This window comes from Xiphophorus hellerii, chromosome 4, assembly GCF_003331165.1.
Source record: "Xiphophorus hellerii strain 12219 chromosome 4, Xiphophorus_hellerii-4.1, whole genome shotgun sequence".
Lineage (NCBI taxonomy): Eukaryota > Metazoa > Chordata > Actinopteri > Cyprinodontiformes > Poeciliidae > Xiphophorus > Xiphophorus hellerii.
In genome coordinates, this window is record NC_045675.1 from 5,089,548 (window position 1) to 5,106,181 (window position 16,634).

General features: G+C 36.0%; 1 protein-coding gene across 1 annotated transcript; it reads left to right on the forward strand.

Moving 5' to 3' along the window:
- On the forward strand, positions 1–16,006 carry apip (APAF1 interacting protein). Its single transcript, XM_032560122.1, has 8 exons — positions 1–128; positions 4,470–4,538; positions 9,310–9,410; positions 10,814–10,862; positions 10,957–11,074; positions 13,515–13,650; positions 15,086–15,253; positions 15,398–16,006. The coding sequence occupies exons 2-8, from the start codon at positions 4,473–4,475 to the stop codon at positions 15,495–15,497; spliced, it is 738 nt and encodes a 245-aa protein (XP_032416013.1). The 5' UTR covers positions 1–128; positions 4,470–4,472; the 3' UTR covers positions 15,498–16,006.
- The last annotated feature ends 628 nt before the right edge of the window (positions 16,007–16,634 follow it).

Consider the following 16,634-nt stretch of genomic DNA (forward strand, 5'->3'; position numbering starts at 1 on the left):
GTAAGCAATCTGTTGCGCAAGAAGACCACACGCGTCATCGACATGTTTGGATGTCGCACTTGAATGACGTCAGTATAATCAGTTTGTAACTTCGTAAATTTAATCGTAGATTTAAAAACCAAATTGCGGTAAGTATCTGTCCCGTTTATGTATTTTTAAAGTATTTTTTTTTTACCACAATCTAAACAGCTGTGGTGAACTGCGTCATAATGAAGTTTCGCAAGCCGAACGTATAATACCAGGATGTTAGCCTCGGCTGTTAGCCGCTATATAGCATCAAACTTAGTGGAAAGACAAAAAAGTCTGCTTTAAAGTGGGGGCCGGCTGGTATATTACAGGGCTCTTGTACGTAAATTAGTTAAAAGCGTAATTCGAGGGAAAGCGTAATTCTTATTCAATAAAAATGGAAAAAGTATGCTTTGTTTTCGCTCCTTAGCCTAGCCACCTAAAGCATTATGATTATGTACCATTTGCAGCTGCTCTAATTTAGCCGGTGATATATTTTGTAAAAATGCAGCCATTGTAGTTTAATTGTCTGCTTTCGTGTGCTAAAAGTTAAGTGACCATAGTTTAATGGATTTGAGGAAAGGCAAGTTTATTTGTATAGGACATTACAGTTAAAACAAGCAAATTCAGAGTGGGTTAACAGTGCATATAAAGCAATAGGTAAAGATTATTTTACCTATTGAAGTTTTCAATATCTCAATTTCAGGCAGATTGAGATATTTGCTCAATCTGTAATGCTTACATCATTTATTAAGTAAAATAAGACAAAAACAAACAAAACATATTACATTGCAGTGGCAAAACAATGATCAGTTGGAACACATATTAAAGGTAAAGGTAATTTTATTTATATAGCACATTTTCAGCAACAAGGCAATACAAAGTGCTTTAATTAAAAGGAAACACAAATAAAATAAAAAACCAAAAGAAAGCGCAAAAGAAGAAAAAGCTAATCCAAAGTAAGTAAACTAGATACTCCTATTCAGGGTTGCTAGATAAGTATAAGTAAGTATCCTCTGGTCTAATTCCTGTTCTAATTGTTCTGGTTTGGAAGAATAGGAGTCTAAAAGTAGTTGCTAAGGTAGTTTTTCTGGTTCCCAAGTTCTAATCCCTGTTCTGGGTTGCTAAATAAGTGTAAGTAATCAATGATATTAAAGGCAACCCCAAGCAGTTTTGCTTTGTAGAAATTCACTGTTTAAACAGGTTTGTGAAAGTTTGTTTCAGATTGGAAGAGCAAAAATACTAAATGCTGCTTCTCCATGTTAGGTTTTCTGGTTCAAGTCTACTCTGCATCCCCAGAATCCGAACCAGAGTGGTTTGGAAAGTTGATACGACAACAGATCTTTCATGTATTGCGGTGCTAAGCCCTTCAGTGATTAGCTACAGAGAGCCAATCTAAGCACCAGAACTGGGGTGATGTGCTCTATTTTCGCAGTTTTAGTGAGAACAGCAGCTGCAGCATTTTGGATTAGTTGCAGCTGTCTAATTGACTTTTTAGGCAAACCTTATAAGTATACGAGGGCTGAATTTAGAATGATACAGGAATGAGGACAGATAAAATAACTACCAAAAGAGAGTATATAAAAAACTACCAAAAAGAAAAAAAAATATTAAAATGCAAACCTAACAATAAAGACCAAGAAAAGCTGGCCCTTTATCCGCACACAGTCATTGCAGGATTCCCTTTATAGTAACAAATTGGAGTAAACATAAGTTTAGAATAATATACATGATTGCTTCTATATTATGAATCTAAAATGGAACGTTTATTTCAGCCAACACCAGATGTTGCAGTTATCATTTTGCCATGGCTACATTAGCATTTTATTTATTCTAGTTGTTCAGCTTAAATTGAATTCACAAGAGCTTTCTTAATTAGGAAATCCAGTAAAATAAACCATCCAAATATATCTGCATAGGCTATTATCAGATTTATGGAGCACTATTCCAGAGCAGTGTTGAATGTTTCTAACTTACATTTTCCTTCTTTCTCCTTTTATTTTTCATCATCACAATTTCCAAAATACCTCTAATGAGTTTAACCATTTTGGACACTAATTTCCATATTATGTTTGGACATCTAGGACAGTAATATCAACAAAACTTGATAATTAGTGTCTAAAGTTTTTTACAGCAATAATCAAAGTCCTCTTAAGTTATTTTGTGTTTACCATAAATGCCATGTGGCGTTTATCTTACAGTGGATTTGCACATTAAAGTGAATTAGCAGTCATTATCGCAACGCCTGTGTCCACAATATTACTGTAACAAAGGGTAGCTTGGATGCAATATTTGGCAGACTAATATTTCAGGCGCCATGTATTAAATAAATCTGTGTTTTTCATTAGTATATTTGGCCATTTGTATAGTCTCATATCCCCACAGTAGATATGAATCCTAGTTGCCAAGATCAGAACTCTTTGGTATTTCTGTGGCATTGTGTGTGTCGCTGGAACTGAGAAGAGTGAGAGAAATGTGGGATAATTGTATAATTTTCAGCAATATTTGCTTTTGTTTTCCTAATATCATGCCGCCCTCTTCCTGAGCAGGTAGGATTAATCAGATGCAATTACATTTTATTTGCTACAAGTTAATTTGTTTTATGGACCGAATTCAGTTATGCCAGTCATTTATATTAAGCTCCATGTTCTCTTCAGGTATGTGTCAGTTGGTAGTCCTTAAACTAGGATCTCCTTATTAAAGTTTCACCTCATGGCCATATTTCACCCTCTATAAAGATTTGCATACTATGTTTAATGTTGGCATGGCTCATCAAAGAGGGTATGTTCTGACACGTAGAGTCAGAAATCTTTCGTTGGAAACAATTCAGTTGTAAAACTATATAAGTAATAGATTCTCAGCAAGTGAAAACTGGCTTTTTATTAGAGCTGAAGGGCTCCACCTGCTTTTGATAGAGATCCAAGTTGGACCGAAACTCCCATTAGTTACACATTTCTGATGCAAGAAGAATGTTGGATTGCATTTTTCTCAAGTCACAATGATAGAGACAACTACTTACAACAAAGCATACATGGTCACTGTTTTGGATCCTCTAGTGTTTTAGAAATATATAATTCCAATCCAGATTTGCAATAAAAAGTAAATAACTTCATACAAGTCAGAGCAAAGAAGTTATATATTTTTAATCTCCCAGTTTTAACTTCAAATCATTTCCTACAAAATCACAATAAATGGGAATACAAGGGGAGTACTCCCTTTAAACTACCTGCCATGTACAATTGATTGAACTTTGACTGGCCCTGACGCACACGATAGATTGTAGTGGCTGAACTAACATTAATTATTTTTTGTTTTCTTTTAGGTTATAAATTGTTGTACATATGAAATCATTAGATGCTATATGTTTAACTTTTTTTCCTTTCACATTATTGGTTGAAAAGTTTGTAATGTATGGAAGACTGTTTCTGCAACTCTGGTTAAAAATAAAAAATAATTATCTCGAAATTTTGATATACTATTGCGCGCACGCAAACACACACATTTCTTCTGTGGACAGTTAGAATATATGTACCATAAGTTAGTTTAGAACCAAATTTTGTAATTAGTTTATATGTTTGGAATTGTTTAGATTACTTTGGTAACTGCTAGACCCTTCCATTTATTTGAGTAATTAAGAACACACTGGGTGCTTGATGGAGGTTTATTGTTTTGGGCAAATGTCCGGTGTGATGACGGGAGGTTTTTGTAAAATTATCTTTTTGACCACTTTTTGAACTTGAAACGTCAGATTAAGTTAACTTTCTTTTTCAACTAAGTTGTAAGAGATTTGTAGTAATTATTTTGTCGATATTTTAATAAGAAATAAAGCTTTTTTTTTTTTTTTTTAAATAATGAAGTCGAAAGTGTGTGCAAGAATCAAACCACCTGTTACCACCCACAGAACTGGGGGGTCCAGAGACGCAGCGGGAACCATATCTGATGGGGAAACGCGGATCGAGAGGGGATGCTTTATCCTGGATCTTGATAGTATCTTGAAATTTTGAGATACTATCTTCGAGATGATTATTTATTTATTTATTTTTACCAGAGGTGGCAGAAACAGACCTCCATAGTAATCAAATACGAGATATTTTCTCTAGAAAAAAAAAGAGTACAAGTTTTCACTGTTGAGACTGATTTAAAATAACAGTGGGCATTTGCCAGTGGTGCACAATTGTCTGTCAGTTTAATACGAAACTACAGTTTCTGTCTTGTAGTGGAAAACAATGGAAGTTATAAGGAATTCAGATCTCCACCTCCCAGCTCTTCCTTGTTATTTTCACAGAAATGTTTCCACTGGGTAATTAGTTGACATCAAGATGCTAAGTATAATAGAAGAATATTTCCTTGTTACTCAAGAGTGCTAATCCTGTTTTATTTGACATAAAAATTGCACAGACGTTTTCTAATGAGGTACTGAATTGTCATCTAATGCATTTAATGGTTTTTTTATTTTCTCACAGGAGATGTCGGCCTTGTGTGGGACTAGCAACTGCTCTTCAGATGTGTGTCAAGATGCCGCAGAGAAACAAGCAAGTATAATATTACTCATAAGCACAATAGACTTTGAAGCTTATAAAAAGAGAAACTAGAGAGTGGAGTAAAGAACAAAAGTTTATTTTTTATCCTTTGTCTACTTTTTAGCAAATAAAAGGTGAATGCTGTCTCAGCTTTTTTTTTTTATAGCTGAATATGTATAAACAGCAAATAGAGCATTTTCTTTTTTAAGCTAGCTAACAAAATAAAAAAAAAGGAAGTATGAGAATAAAAAAGGTAATAATATTAATGCAGAGTTGAGAACAAATGTGATTTTTAAATAACAGCTTGGAGATGTAAAATACATTTTAAACAACAAATCCTTGCTACTACTTTGAGTGTGTTGCCTGCATGCGGAAAGTAAAAGATGAAATACTAAGTGTGATCACAGTGATTGGAAAAACTAAAGGATACCAGAAGATGATAGAATGCTGAAACATAGTCCATTCAAAGCTGCAAAATAAATCAGGCTGTTAGAAACAAGCCTTATGTTCTAATAAACTAGACACTAGCAAACATATAAGTGTTCCAGGATTGGCACAAGGATTATGAGTGGAAATCCAAGTTTACTTGACACCTAACTCAGTGTCAGGGATATACCATCAACCTCTGTAGACATGATTCCAAAGCAGACAAATATGTCTATTTGAGTTTCGCAACACATTTTCTGGTCAGATGTGACCAGTCTTAGTATATTATTATTAGGGGTCTATGAAGGAGTTAAGTAATTCTAGCCAAGCCGACCACAGTTCGCATGTTTGCATGAGAAAATGCCAAAATTCTGTCGGACAAGATGACTCCCAGTCTGCAGAAGCTTGGCAGAAGAGCTGCATGCCAGCATGATAACGCCTCAAAGTACGGTGCCAGAATTACGTAAGAGTTTCTAAAGAACCTTATCTAAAAAAAGAAAAGAAGGAAAAATCACATCTCAGCCAAAATCTCAGCATAAACTGCAACACTAAAATTGTGCATGCCAAAGAGTAGTGAGAAGGGGGGAAAAAAAAAATCATTTCCTGCTAATAACCGGTTTACTGACCTTGGCTGCACTAACCGTCTCATGAGTCTGTAATTTTTTAGTGTAGTCAATTTGTTAATTTGTTATAGGAACAAACACACAAATGTCGAGAGATGTACTTACAAGTGTTTCGCTACTACATCAACTGCTAATTAAGAAATGAGACAGCTGCGCTAGTTTGTCATGTACATTTTATGTTGTGAATGTAGATTATAGTAAGAAGATATTAGTAATTGTCAGTCAATTTAATCCTCCTGATTAGTGTGTTTTTTGTTGTTTTTTTATCTTGACAAATACCCAAATTAAGATTCTTGTGATTTCAGTCTCCAAATTTGATTAAAGTTTTACTTTTAGCTACTTTTTGCAAATCCAGTCAGGTTATCAATTTTTTATTGTTTTACTACATCAATGCATAGTTGGGCTCTCTTTTGCCTTTAAAACTCTATTAACATTTTTTGGTATGGATTTAGTTGAGTGTTGGACACATTGTCAGAGATTCTTTTCTATATTAACTTGACAACATCACAGAGTTTCTGCAGATTTTTCAGCTGCACCACATCCCAAAGGCACTTTGTTGTAATGAGATCTTGGCTTGTTTATGTGGATACCACTGGAGGAGTCATCCTTATGTCCAAAAAAGTGGTTTGAGTTCATTTTAACTTTGTTCCATGGTGTTTTATCCTGCTCGAAGTTTTAGAACAGAAATTCCAAATGTAATTCCAGTCCTCAAGGGCCAGAGTTGTGCAACTTTTAGATGTCTGTCTGCTTCAACACATCTCATCCTAGTGCCAAAACTTTGTATAAAAAAAACAAGAGTTTGAAATGGCCATGTATTTTAAGCAAATTTATTTTCGGTTTGTCAAATTACGCAATTATCTGGTCAATGGAAACACAGCTAATGGCCCCTCAGGACTAGAGCAGGGATGTTCAAACCTTTTGTAACATGGACCAAGAGTTTTCAAAGGGCAAAAAAAATAAAATAAATAAAACCTATTTTAAAAACTGAAATCACAAAAAGCTTTATTGAGATATTTTTTTCTTTCCGTTCTGAACAATAATTTAAACATGGAATCTTTTCCTACAACAGGTTTAAATTGAATGCATCCAGACTTTCGTGTGAGTTTCCTGAAAACGTTTCAACACTCGTCTGTGATTCTTTGTCAATTCTGGAGGATTGAAGTTGAGCAACTTGCTGTTTTGTAAGCACATGAAGGCCCATCTTCCTTGAAGCATTCGCCTTAATCAACAGCCTGCTCATTCCTTACCTGGCTCGTTTATGTCTTTTGTTTGGAGTGGGTTGTGTGCTTGGTCACTTGAATCAAGATGGGATTGCTTATGTAATTTCTTTGGAATGAGTTTCAAAACAGGGTTGCAGATTCTTGAAAGCTGAAACTGCAACCCTCCTCCTCAGTTCAGTGTTAAATTTTGTCTTTTGACTAAAATGGATTTCTTTATCTCTCTCTCAAGCTAAGTGTTCTTTTTGTCCAGAATCTCGACTTTTGTCATAAAAGGTGTCTGCTTTACTCTTGAGGTACAACTGAAATAAAATGGTCCGATTTTTATTTTTTATTTTTTTGGGAAATAAATGTGTAAATGGTTGTAGTCCAAAACTTCTAGAACATTTGGCATGTTTTCCTTATTAAGAGAAAGTGAACCAATTTACTAATTTAATTTGGACTTGATAGAAGAAAACTCAAAAAGATTGTCTATTTTCAGCAATAAAGACATGATTTAGTTGATTCTTTATTTGAAAACAGTTACTGTATTTAGCCAAATTTTATTAATTTAAATAAACGCAGATTTGGGTGTGCCAAGATCTGCTTTAATGTACTAGTCAGTGGAAAGATGTGGTATTATTTACTATGGAAAGGGAAAGCAGAAATCTAGGTTATGAAAAGATTAATATTTTGTGCTAACATTGCAAGAAGATTTTAAGATGTGAGCCATAGTTTTGTTCTAATTAAAAACAAAAACAATTCTCTTTCTTTATCAACTACCTTCACTGATGGGACCAATTTGTATCATTTAGGGGCTGCACTTTGGGCCCCCCTGGTGAAGAGTTTAATCCTATAAATTAGAAGATGAAAGAGTAGAAATGTTCAACACCAATCTTTAGGTACGCTGTCATGTTTAATTGATTATCAATTAGTAATAAACCCCTGAGTGGATCAAGAAAATGTTCTCCACATTTTTACACATCCAGCAGCCTGAATTGATTTAGAGCATGTTAAATTCTTGTTTTCACGTTGTTTATGCCAGATTCTGACCTTCCTGTCTGAATGTCGCAACTGAAATTCAGACTCAACGAAGTTGATGTATTTCCAATCTGTTATTGTCCAGTTTTGGTCAGCTACCTCTCTGTCTCATCACACCAGTCTGCTAATTCTCCTCTGACATCAATAGGGTATTTTTGTTCACACAACTGCTACTCACTGGATATTTTTTCTATTTCTGATCGCTCTCTGTAAACCCCACTGATGGATGTTCCTGAAAATCCTAGCAGATCAGCAGTCTTTGAGACACTCAGAGCAGACTGTTAGGCCTTTCAAAGGCTATTCAAAGTCCTTTAAATCTCCTTTATTTCTCTTTTTTGTACTCAAGTTGGACTTCAGCAAGTTGTCCCTTCTGTGTCTAAATGCCTAAATTCATTGAGTTTCTTGTAAAGCAAATGAAAAGGTGTACCAAGAAAGTGTCTCTTGAAGGTAGATTATGTTTTATTCTGTCTTTTTAGACAAAGTGAAGCGTTTTCTACAGAGTTAGTCTGGAATATAGTTTTCATAAATTATGAGCACAGAGTTCAGGAGTTCTTTATTACATATGCACTTATCAAATCATATGTAAAGTTGGGGTATTATGTATGTTTGAGAAATCCTTTAATCACCTATGGCCATGGCAGCCATAACCCCCTTTTCCACACATTTCCTCCTCAGAACTTCAGTCTCCGAACCAAGTTTCTGCCTCACAGACCACACCTCCCCTGCCACTTCCCCACTCTACTCCTTCAGACTAGTGGCATCAGCAATCAGCAAACACCTGGTGGAGCTGCACATATGCTGAGCTCATCATATAAGCTACTTCTCGGCACAACGCTCCCAAGAACAATATTAAAGATTTAATGGAGAAATATTGTTGTGATGACATGCTGAAGGCGGAGTCTCTGAAAGAGCAGGAGTTTCTTAAAGCAACAGAGATCCAATTTCAAGGTGTTAAATTGCAAAGTCCAGTTTCTTTTAAGTCATGTTTGATTATAGCATTTTTATAACAATAGAAGTAAGGATGACCTGTTCCATTTTTTTCACTTCTGATACCAATGCAGATATCTGAGGTTTAGTATCGGCCAATACTGATCAGATACAGAAAATTGGTGCTGAATCGACTTAAATACACTAATTACTTCTAAAGCTTGGTCAAACATGTAAAAACAGAACTTTATTTTGTTCAGTCAGTGGAATTAGGAGTATAACAGTCAATTTAAAATAAATAAAGTGAAACTGAAAAAAACAATATGTTGATTTACTCTCTAAATTAAATGTATTAGTTGCTGGATTGTTCTATTAAATGGCACGCTGTGCCTGGAAAATACATACTATCTCTTTGAAATGTGTTATTTGTCTATAAAAACAACTTACAAAAATATGTTAGATATTATTGCTGCCATTTCTGCTGTTATGGCACCTCTGAAATGACATGAAATGACATTGTTCAGCCATAATTCCCTTATTCCTTAGTGAGCGGTTGTGTGTGTGTTGCAGGAGAAGGCACATCCCCGTGTTCTCATTCCCGAGTTATGCCGGCTCTTCTACCAGCTTGGATGGGTGACAGGGACTGGTGGTGGGATCAGTTTGAGACGAGGGTTCGTATATGGATATATTTTTGTTCTGATGTCATATAACTTGTTGCAAATATCCAACAGTGCCAAATATCAAGTTCTATTTATGAATTAGCTGTATAAAGTTCAGTAGGAGGTCAGCTGTACCAAGGCAGCGTTTGCAAATTGAAGGTAAAGGCAACAAATCTGTTACAACAAACTGGAATTGAAATTGAAGGCATTGACAGGTTATTACTTACTTGAATGAAATCTGTGGTTTTGGCTGCTACAAAGAAAGTACCGCCCATTAGCAAATCTCTGTTTGAAATGTACAATTGCAGACGTTTATTGAAGTCAACAAGGGATCATGATGAAACCTCCAATAAGCTAAATAAGACTCGCTGACTGCCGCTCCATGTGCATTGGTATTTCAGTCAGACAGAAAAACACTGAAACGCTAAAATGAGTCAAAGAAGAATTTCCCTTTCATCTTGTTTAATGACTATGCCTGAGATTCCCATATAAAATTCCTAGTCCCTCTGCAGCATAGACCCTGTGCAGAGGATGTTTTTTCATCCTCTTCAAAAAAATAAAATAAAATAAATTAAATTTGAAATAACCCTGCCTTTAAAGAATGAGTCTGGGCCCAACATTTATTATCTCCTCATTGTGTTTTCAGATGATAAACAATTGGTTTCAAACAAGATTTTCACAAGCAGAGGTTAAATTGATCAAGCAATTGAGTGCATATTATCCTAATGTTATAGGATGATATAAAAAAAATGCTTTTTCTTTTGTATTGTGAGTGCAGGCTTGAATTTTAAGTTTCGATCCCCCAGCTGCAGTTTTGGTTTGACTCAGAAATGAGTCACAAACTAAGGCAGCCTTGTCAAACCATCCTATCAAAATCAATAAAATGGATCTTTATCTGGACACGTTTGCTCGATAGATTTCACTATAATAGCATCATCCTTTGCATTCTATTTGGAAACTTAACATTCTACAAGATTATTTCAAAGATTTAGAGAAGATCATCTAGCACCTTCGATTTAATGCTGCAGTTCTGCATTTATTTACATTTCATTGCAGACTCTCTTCTATTAGGTGCTGCCACTGAGCCTGCGTAATAGGAATTTTCACAGCAAATTCAATGCAGTAGTGGGAGAATAAGATCTGTTGACATGCATAGTAATCATATTTATCTTCTATGTCAGCTGTTGACAGAAATTCAAATCTAATGTAACAGAGAAGCTAGAGTTAACATAATTTAGGATGTGGGGTTTGTAATGGGAGATTTATTTTTTTCCCACGTTTTATGATGGCATTTTTTTTACAAGGCAGGGGAAACACAAGCTTAGTTCAAAGAAATCTTCATGCTCTTGGCAATGTTGCAGCTTTTTCTTTCTTCTCCTGACAATAATGTTTAACCACTTCTCTATAAATCACAGTGATCAGATCTACATTGCACCATCAGGCGTTCAGAAGGAGAGAATACAGGTGAGCAGTTTTCAACCTGTTCATAATAAAGATGACTCACATTTCTCAGTAGTTCTGTGCCTGTTTCTCATGCTTTATCTGTGGTTGTATTCAGCCAGAGGATATGTTTGTGTGTGATGTAGAAGAGAGAGACATCAGTTGTCCTCCTGCTTGGAAGAAGTTGAAGAAAAGCCAGTGTACGCCACTTTTTATGAACGCCTACACCATGAGAGGTTAGTCACTCCTCAAACATGGCGTCCCACTAATGCTAACCTGTTTCTACCCATTTGTACCTTTTAATATGAACGTTACAAGTCATCCACTTTGTGAGTGCAATCATTCATTTTAAAGTTCCATAAACTTTAAACTTCAGCAAAAGACTGGAGGAGAATTTAAATTATAGGGTGTGAGGAATGGACCAGTCTGTGTCTGAACTGCAATTTGAGTTTGTCAGCGGTCATCTTATTCTCTTTTTTTTCTTACCAAAAGAGAGCATACTTTAAGAAGAGAAGGAAACTGGAGATTAAAATTGTATGAATTTTCTTTAAAGCTTGTTACAGATTTAACCCTAAAGGTTAGGGTCTATAGCAAACACATTCAGGGCTTTATTTGTAAATGAAAATATGGTAAGTGAAAGTTGTATTGATCTAATATTTTGTGCCTAAAGTGAGTTATTTTGAATGGGAGCTGTGCGTTGCAATGAGTTGTCCCTCACTGTTATATTATTTATGAAATGGACAAGAGCCAGTTGCAGTTATTGAAGTATATAAAAGCTTTAAAGTGTTAGTTTCAACCGAATAACTTTCTTTCCTGCTTTTCTTACAGATTAAAGTTCTTTTAATGAGATGTCAGAGAAATTTCCGTAGTGATCAGTTTTCTCTGGTTGTATGGAGCATAGAGTAATGCAGCACTGCCTGTCAACTGGCAAAATGAAGGGTACTACGCTTTTTCTTTGTAACAAAAAAAAAAACAAAGTCAGGCCTTGAAAAATGTTTCAGATGGTAAGAAGATTTAAAGACCTCACATATCACTGTTTTTAAAACTACAGTGGTAAGCCATGAGCAGTATATCTGTTAAAAAAACAACTAGATGCTGGCTACCTGAGCAGATAGCTTGGCAAATTAACCATGTAATGTCAGCCTATTACGCTTCTGCTGTTATTCTACAAAGAGACACAAAATTATTTGTGAAGCTGTTCTAATTTTTGGAATGTTTGTAGCTCAAAATACATGTCAGATAAATTTATATTTTTTCATTGGTAGGAATAATATTGTCATTTTCAGATCATGCTATGCTAGGCCTGTCGTGATAAACAATACATCAATTAATCGCACAATAAATGAAAGTTATCAACCTCATTTTAATTTATCGCCTTTATTCTTTCTTCTGGCCTTTGTCTCTTTCTATTGATGACACTGGATGAAAAAAGGCTAAACTCCGGTGCTCTCCACTGACCCCTCCCTTCCTCATTTGCTTAGTGTAATGCCCAGTTCACACTACACAATTTTAGAATGGGCCGAACGTCGGCCTATTTTCAAAACCTGAGAGACCACATACTAACCGACAGAAAATCGTAGGTATAAGGGGTTTGATCGTGCCGTGTGGTGTCCAGCCACACGGCAAGAGCAACACGCCACACAAGAACCGATTTCTCTCACCGACATTCAGATTTCAGACAGAAAATCCCGTCAAACCCACTATATCACACGTGAATTTACAGTGAACAAACACGGCTCATGACGTAGCCGCAATAGTGATTGTGAGCTTATTTTAAGCGATAACAGATATAACAAAAAGATTAATTACTCAGCCAAATTTCGTGACAGGCCTATGCTATACATTTTTTTATTTTAAAGTTTTGTACAAATGCTGTGACATCGCAAAACAGTGTTTAGTTTAACCAAGGTTATAGTGTAATGAGGATCTCATATCAAATCATGTCCAATATCCACTGAAAATAAAATCACATCAGATGAGGTAAATGGAAGCTGCTACAAGTTACCTGTTTATTATACAACTATGTAGGCTTAATGTTAGTGATCAGATAAATAAAATGTGCTGAAGGGAGTTTGAGTCAGACTGGTTTTGGATCCTTTTTTTTGCTGGTTCATTTTAGACTGAACTTGTAGCAACAATGTTCATGCTTGAAGACATGTTGCTTAAGTTTCCCTACCATTTGCCTGTATCACTTATCCTTCCCCTCTCCCAGCTGTGTCTTTGCTTGGGTTCAGAACGTTTGGGGAAAAACAGACGATTTAGAAGCAGTTGTCTTGCCCACGGCTAACCTGTATGATAATCACATGATAGCTAGCAAAAATCTCCAGGAAATGTTTAATAAGACCATAGGTTAATCTCACATATCTCACATGTGGAAGTTGTGATTTTAAGAAATGTTGCAGTTTTCATAAAAAAGCATTAAAAACATTAAAGAATGTCCACTAATAAAGATAAAGTCAGCAATGCTCAGTATTTCAAAAAATCTCTCACTTCAAATTGACGGTCAGTCATTACAATTAGAATCTATCAACACACACAACTTAGCTTTTTCTTTCATATTTCACCATGTGCTATATTTTATTCCTTAAGTTGGACCATAAATAACATTTATGAGAGAATATACCACAGTACAACACTTAAAAACCTGAAATTGTTTTTCCCTTTGCTAAAACTCAGGGGCACAGGCAGTTATACACACCCACTCCAAGGCTGCTGTCATGACAACGCTGCTGTATCCTGGCAAAGAATTCAGGATAACACACCAAGAGATGATAAAGGGGATTCGTAAGGGCACCTCAGGCACAAACTATCGGTATGTAATCAAGCAGCAAGCATTGGTGAAGTCAGGAGAAAGGTTTAATCTCCTGGTAAAAGATTCGGCTCATCGGCAAACATTTGTAATTTAAATGAAAACGTGCCCTCCAAAGTTAATTTATCAATGTGTTGCTCTGAAGAAGCAACACATCTGCTGTGAAATTTTATGGTGGAAACTTTCACCATCCTATGTTTATTCTGCTTTTTTTTTTTTAAATTTTCTTTTGAAATCAATGGGCTTGGCTTTTGTCTTTCACCACTGCTGGGAAAAGCATAAATCACCGTACATCTGATTCACTGCATGCACACACTATTTCCCTATAATAAGTGTTTGCCAGAATTTTCTCTGACAGTGTGCCTATATGGGCCCGGTCTTGCCATATTTTTCCCAGTGAACCTGACGCACACTCATCTGATGGTTGATTGGATTTGTCAACATTTAAGACTTGTCTGCACTGCTTCTGTAATGTCCATATTGTGGTTTCCCACAGTTAGTGTTACCATTACGAAGATTTTAACCAAAACGAACTACTCAACTACCCAATTTGTTTTGTCTTAAACATAATGAAAATGATTGTTTAGCTTCACTTATTGCCTGGAACAAAAAATGCAGCAGACAACACAGGAAAAGAGAGATGTATATTTCTAATGACTGTTTAAGAGCAAAGCCAGAATTATATGTTTCTTGTATCAAAGAAATGTTATGGTAGTTAACAGTGAATTGTAAAAAAGTTCATGCCCTTTAACTTTCTTACATCTTGTCATGTCACATACCAAAAAGTTCCATGTACTTTATGTGCTTGGCCAAACAAAGTAATAACAATTGTTATGCTATGAGGCAATGCACAGTTTTTGAAATTTTTATAAAGATTCTGAAAAGTGTATCGGGCATTTATATCCAGCTCCCATGAGTCAAAACTTTGTGCAACTACATTTCTCTTTCACAGGTTTTTTTCTAGGTTTGTATTCTAATTAGCACAGTTTGGGAGAATGTTTTATGACTTGACCCTGCTGATATACCCAGGACTTTTTCTCATTCCTCTCTGGTGTGCTTCCTGGTCTTCATGATTCATTGTTCATTCATCCTTTTTTTTTTAACAAACCTCTGAGGCTTTTCCAGAACAGCTTTATGTGGATAGAAATCAAATTATATGCAGTTGCCTCTCTATTTAGAAATGAGGTGGTTCCTGAAGAAATATAGACTTGATTTTAATCAGGAATATCAGATTCAAAGAGGCTAAATAGCAACACACTTTGCTCTTTTCAGATTGTTATAAGTGTATTGAAGTTTGTGGTTGTAACAGCCTGGGTTGTGGAACATTTCAAGGTGTGATGATGCTTTGCAAGGGACTGAGATTCTTGCTATGAAATGTACAGCTTCAGAAGGTTTCAATAATGTGTGCCTTTTTGATTTCGATACTTGGCTTTTGTAGGTATGATGACATGCTGGTAGTTCCTATTATTGAAAACACACCAGAGGAGAAGGACTTGAAGGACAGGATGGCCCGAGCGATGGAAGAATACCCGGATTCATGTGCAGTTCTTGTTCGCCGGCATGGCGTCTATGTTTGGGGAGAGTCTTGGGAAAAAGCAAAAACAATGTAAGCATTTATTTTTTCCAGCAAGTGTATCCCTAATAAATCTAATCTAGCATATACAATGTATTTGTCTTACTGTAGTTAAGCAAACACATTCAAATTCTGCTTTTTATGTTAATTATTTCCTTAAATCATTGTGTTTTTCAGGTGTGAATGCTATGATTACCTGTTTGATATTGCTGTTCAGATGAAGCAGTGCGGTTTGGACCCCTCAGCCCTTCCGGTGGAAGAAAAGGGAATAGTGTGACATTTACTGGTGCTTATTTTTGAGACATTTGTTACAGAAAGGTTAGTCGAGTTCAATCAGGGGAGCAGATTGTAATCATTTGCCTTTCACAGCAGCCCGCCTCAAAATGGATGAAATGTGATGGTAAGGGCAAATTCGGGGTTGAAGATCGAATGCCTGCAATCTGGAGGTAGCTGCAGGTACACTGTAAAGCACTGTGGGACAACTCACAAGAGAGTAGCTGTCAAACCAATGTCCTCAGGTTCAAATGCCTTTCTGTTCAAGCCTGGCTGCACTGAAATCAAGGAATTGCTGTATGTCAGAGAGAACTAGAGCACAGATCTCACTTAATCTGTAATACTTTTAACTTCCTTTGCCTCGGTGAATAAAACATGAAATGTCAGTTGTGACTTGATGATTTTTTTGTTTACTTATCTGTCCCTTTCATTTTTGTAAGCCACATTTCATATTAAACAACTCATTTACAAATGACACAAAACTTTGACTGGTGGAATAAAAATCACAGCGTACACTCGAGTGCCTGTGGTCATTTTGTCAAACATCTTTTACAGAAAATAACTTTCTGTGGCACGAAAGAACTCGTGCTGTGTTCGTGGACATCCTTTCAGTCCCGCTCCACCATCCCAGCAGCAGGGAAGCATGTTTAGCGCAAAACTTGTACAGTGCCTGTAGATCCTTGCACAGCATGCGTTAAGTTGTGTGCACACTTATTTCTCATGAAAGGCAGAGCTGTCATTTTTTTAACAAGCTCCCTTTGCTGCCACTATCCCAGCGCTTCCACAACTTTACTCACTCAAAACAGAGCGCTGTCAAATGTGCCGCAGGCTTATTGGAGTGGTGGGTGGGGGTTGGTTGAAGTGAAACCAAAGTCTTTTTTGTGCTGCCAAGATTTCTCACCTCCTAATGAAGAATTTAGATAAAGCGTCTTCCTAAACAAGTCCAAAAGATGAAAAAGACCGTCTGAACATCACAAGTATCTGGAAAAAAAAAGAAGTTTTAGATATTTTTGGTAGTCTAAAAGCATATTCACATTCAAGGCATTAAAAAATAAAAACATGCAAATACTCTGTACTCTCAAATGTCAGACTGGGGGAAAAAATGTCTTAATACTGGCAAATGTTGCATATTTCGTATTTC

Excerpts from the sequence above, each read along its gene's own strand:
- apip (XM_032560122.1), top strand. The coding sequence starts at position 4,473 with ATGTCGGCCTTGTGTGGGACTAGCAACTGCTCTTCAGATGTGTGTCAA. Across the intron at positions 10,863-10,956 it reads TTCAGAAGGAGAGAATACAG|CCAGAGGATATGTTTGTGTG; the intron begins GTGAGCAGTTTT and ends GGTTGTATTCAG. Across the intron at positions 15,254-15,397 it reads TGGGAAAAAGCAAAAACAAT|GTGTGAATGCTATGATTACC; the intron begins GTAAGCATTTAT and ends TGTGTTTTTCAG.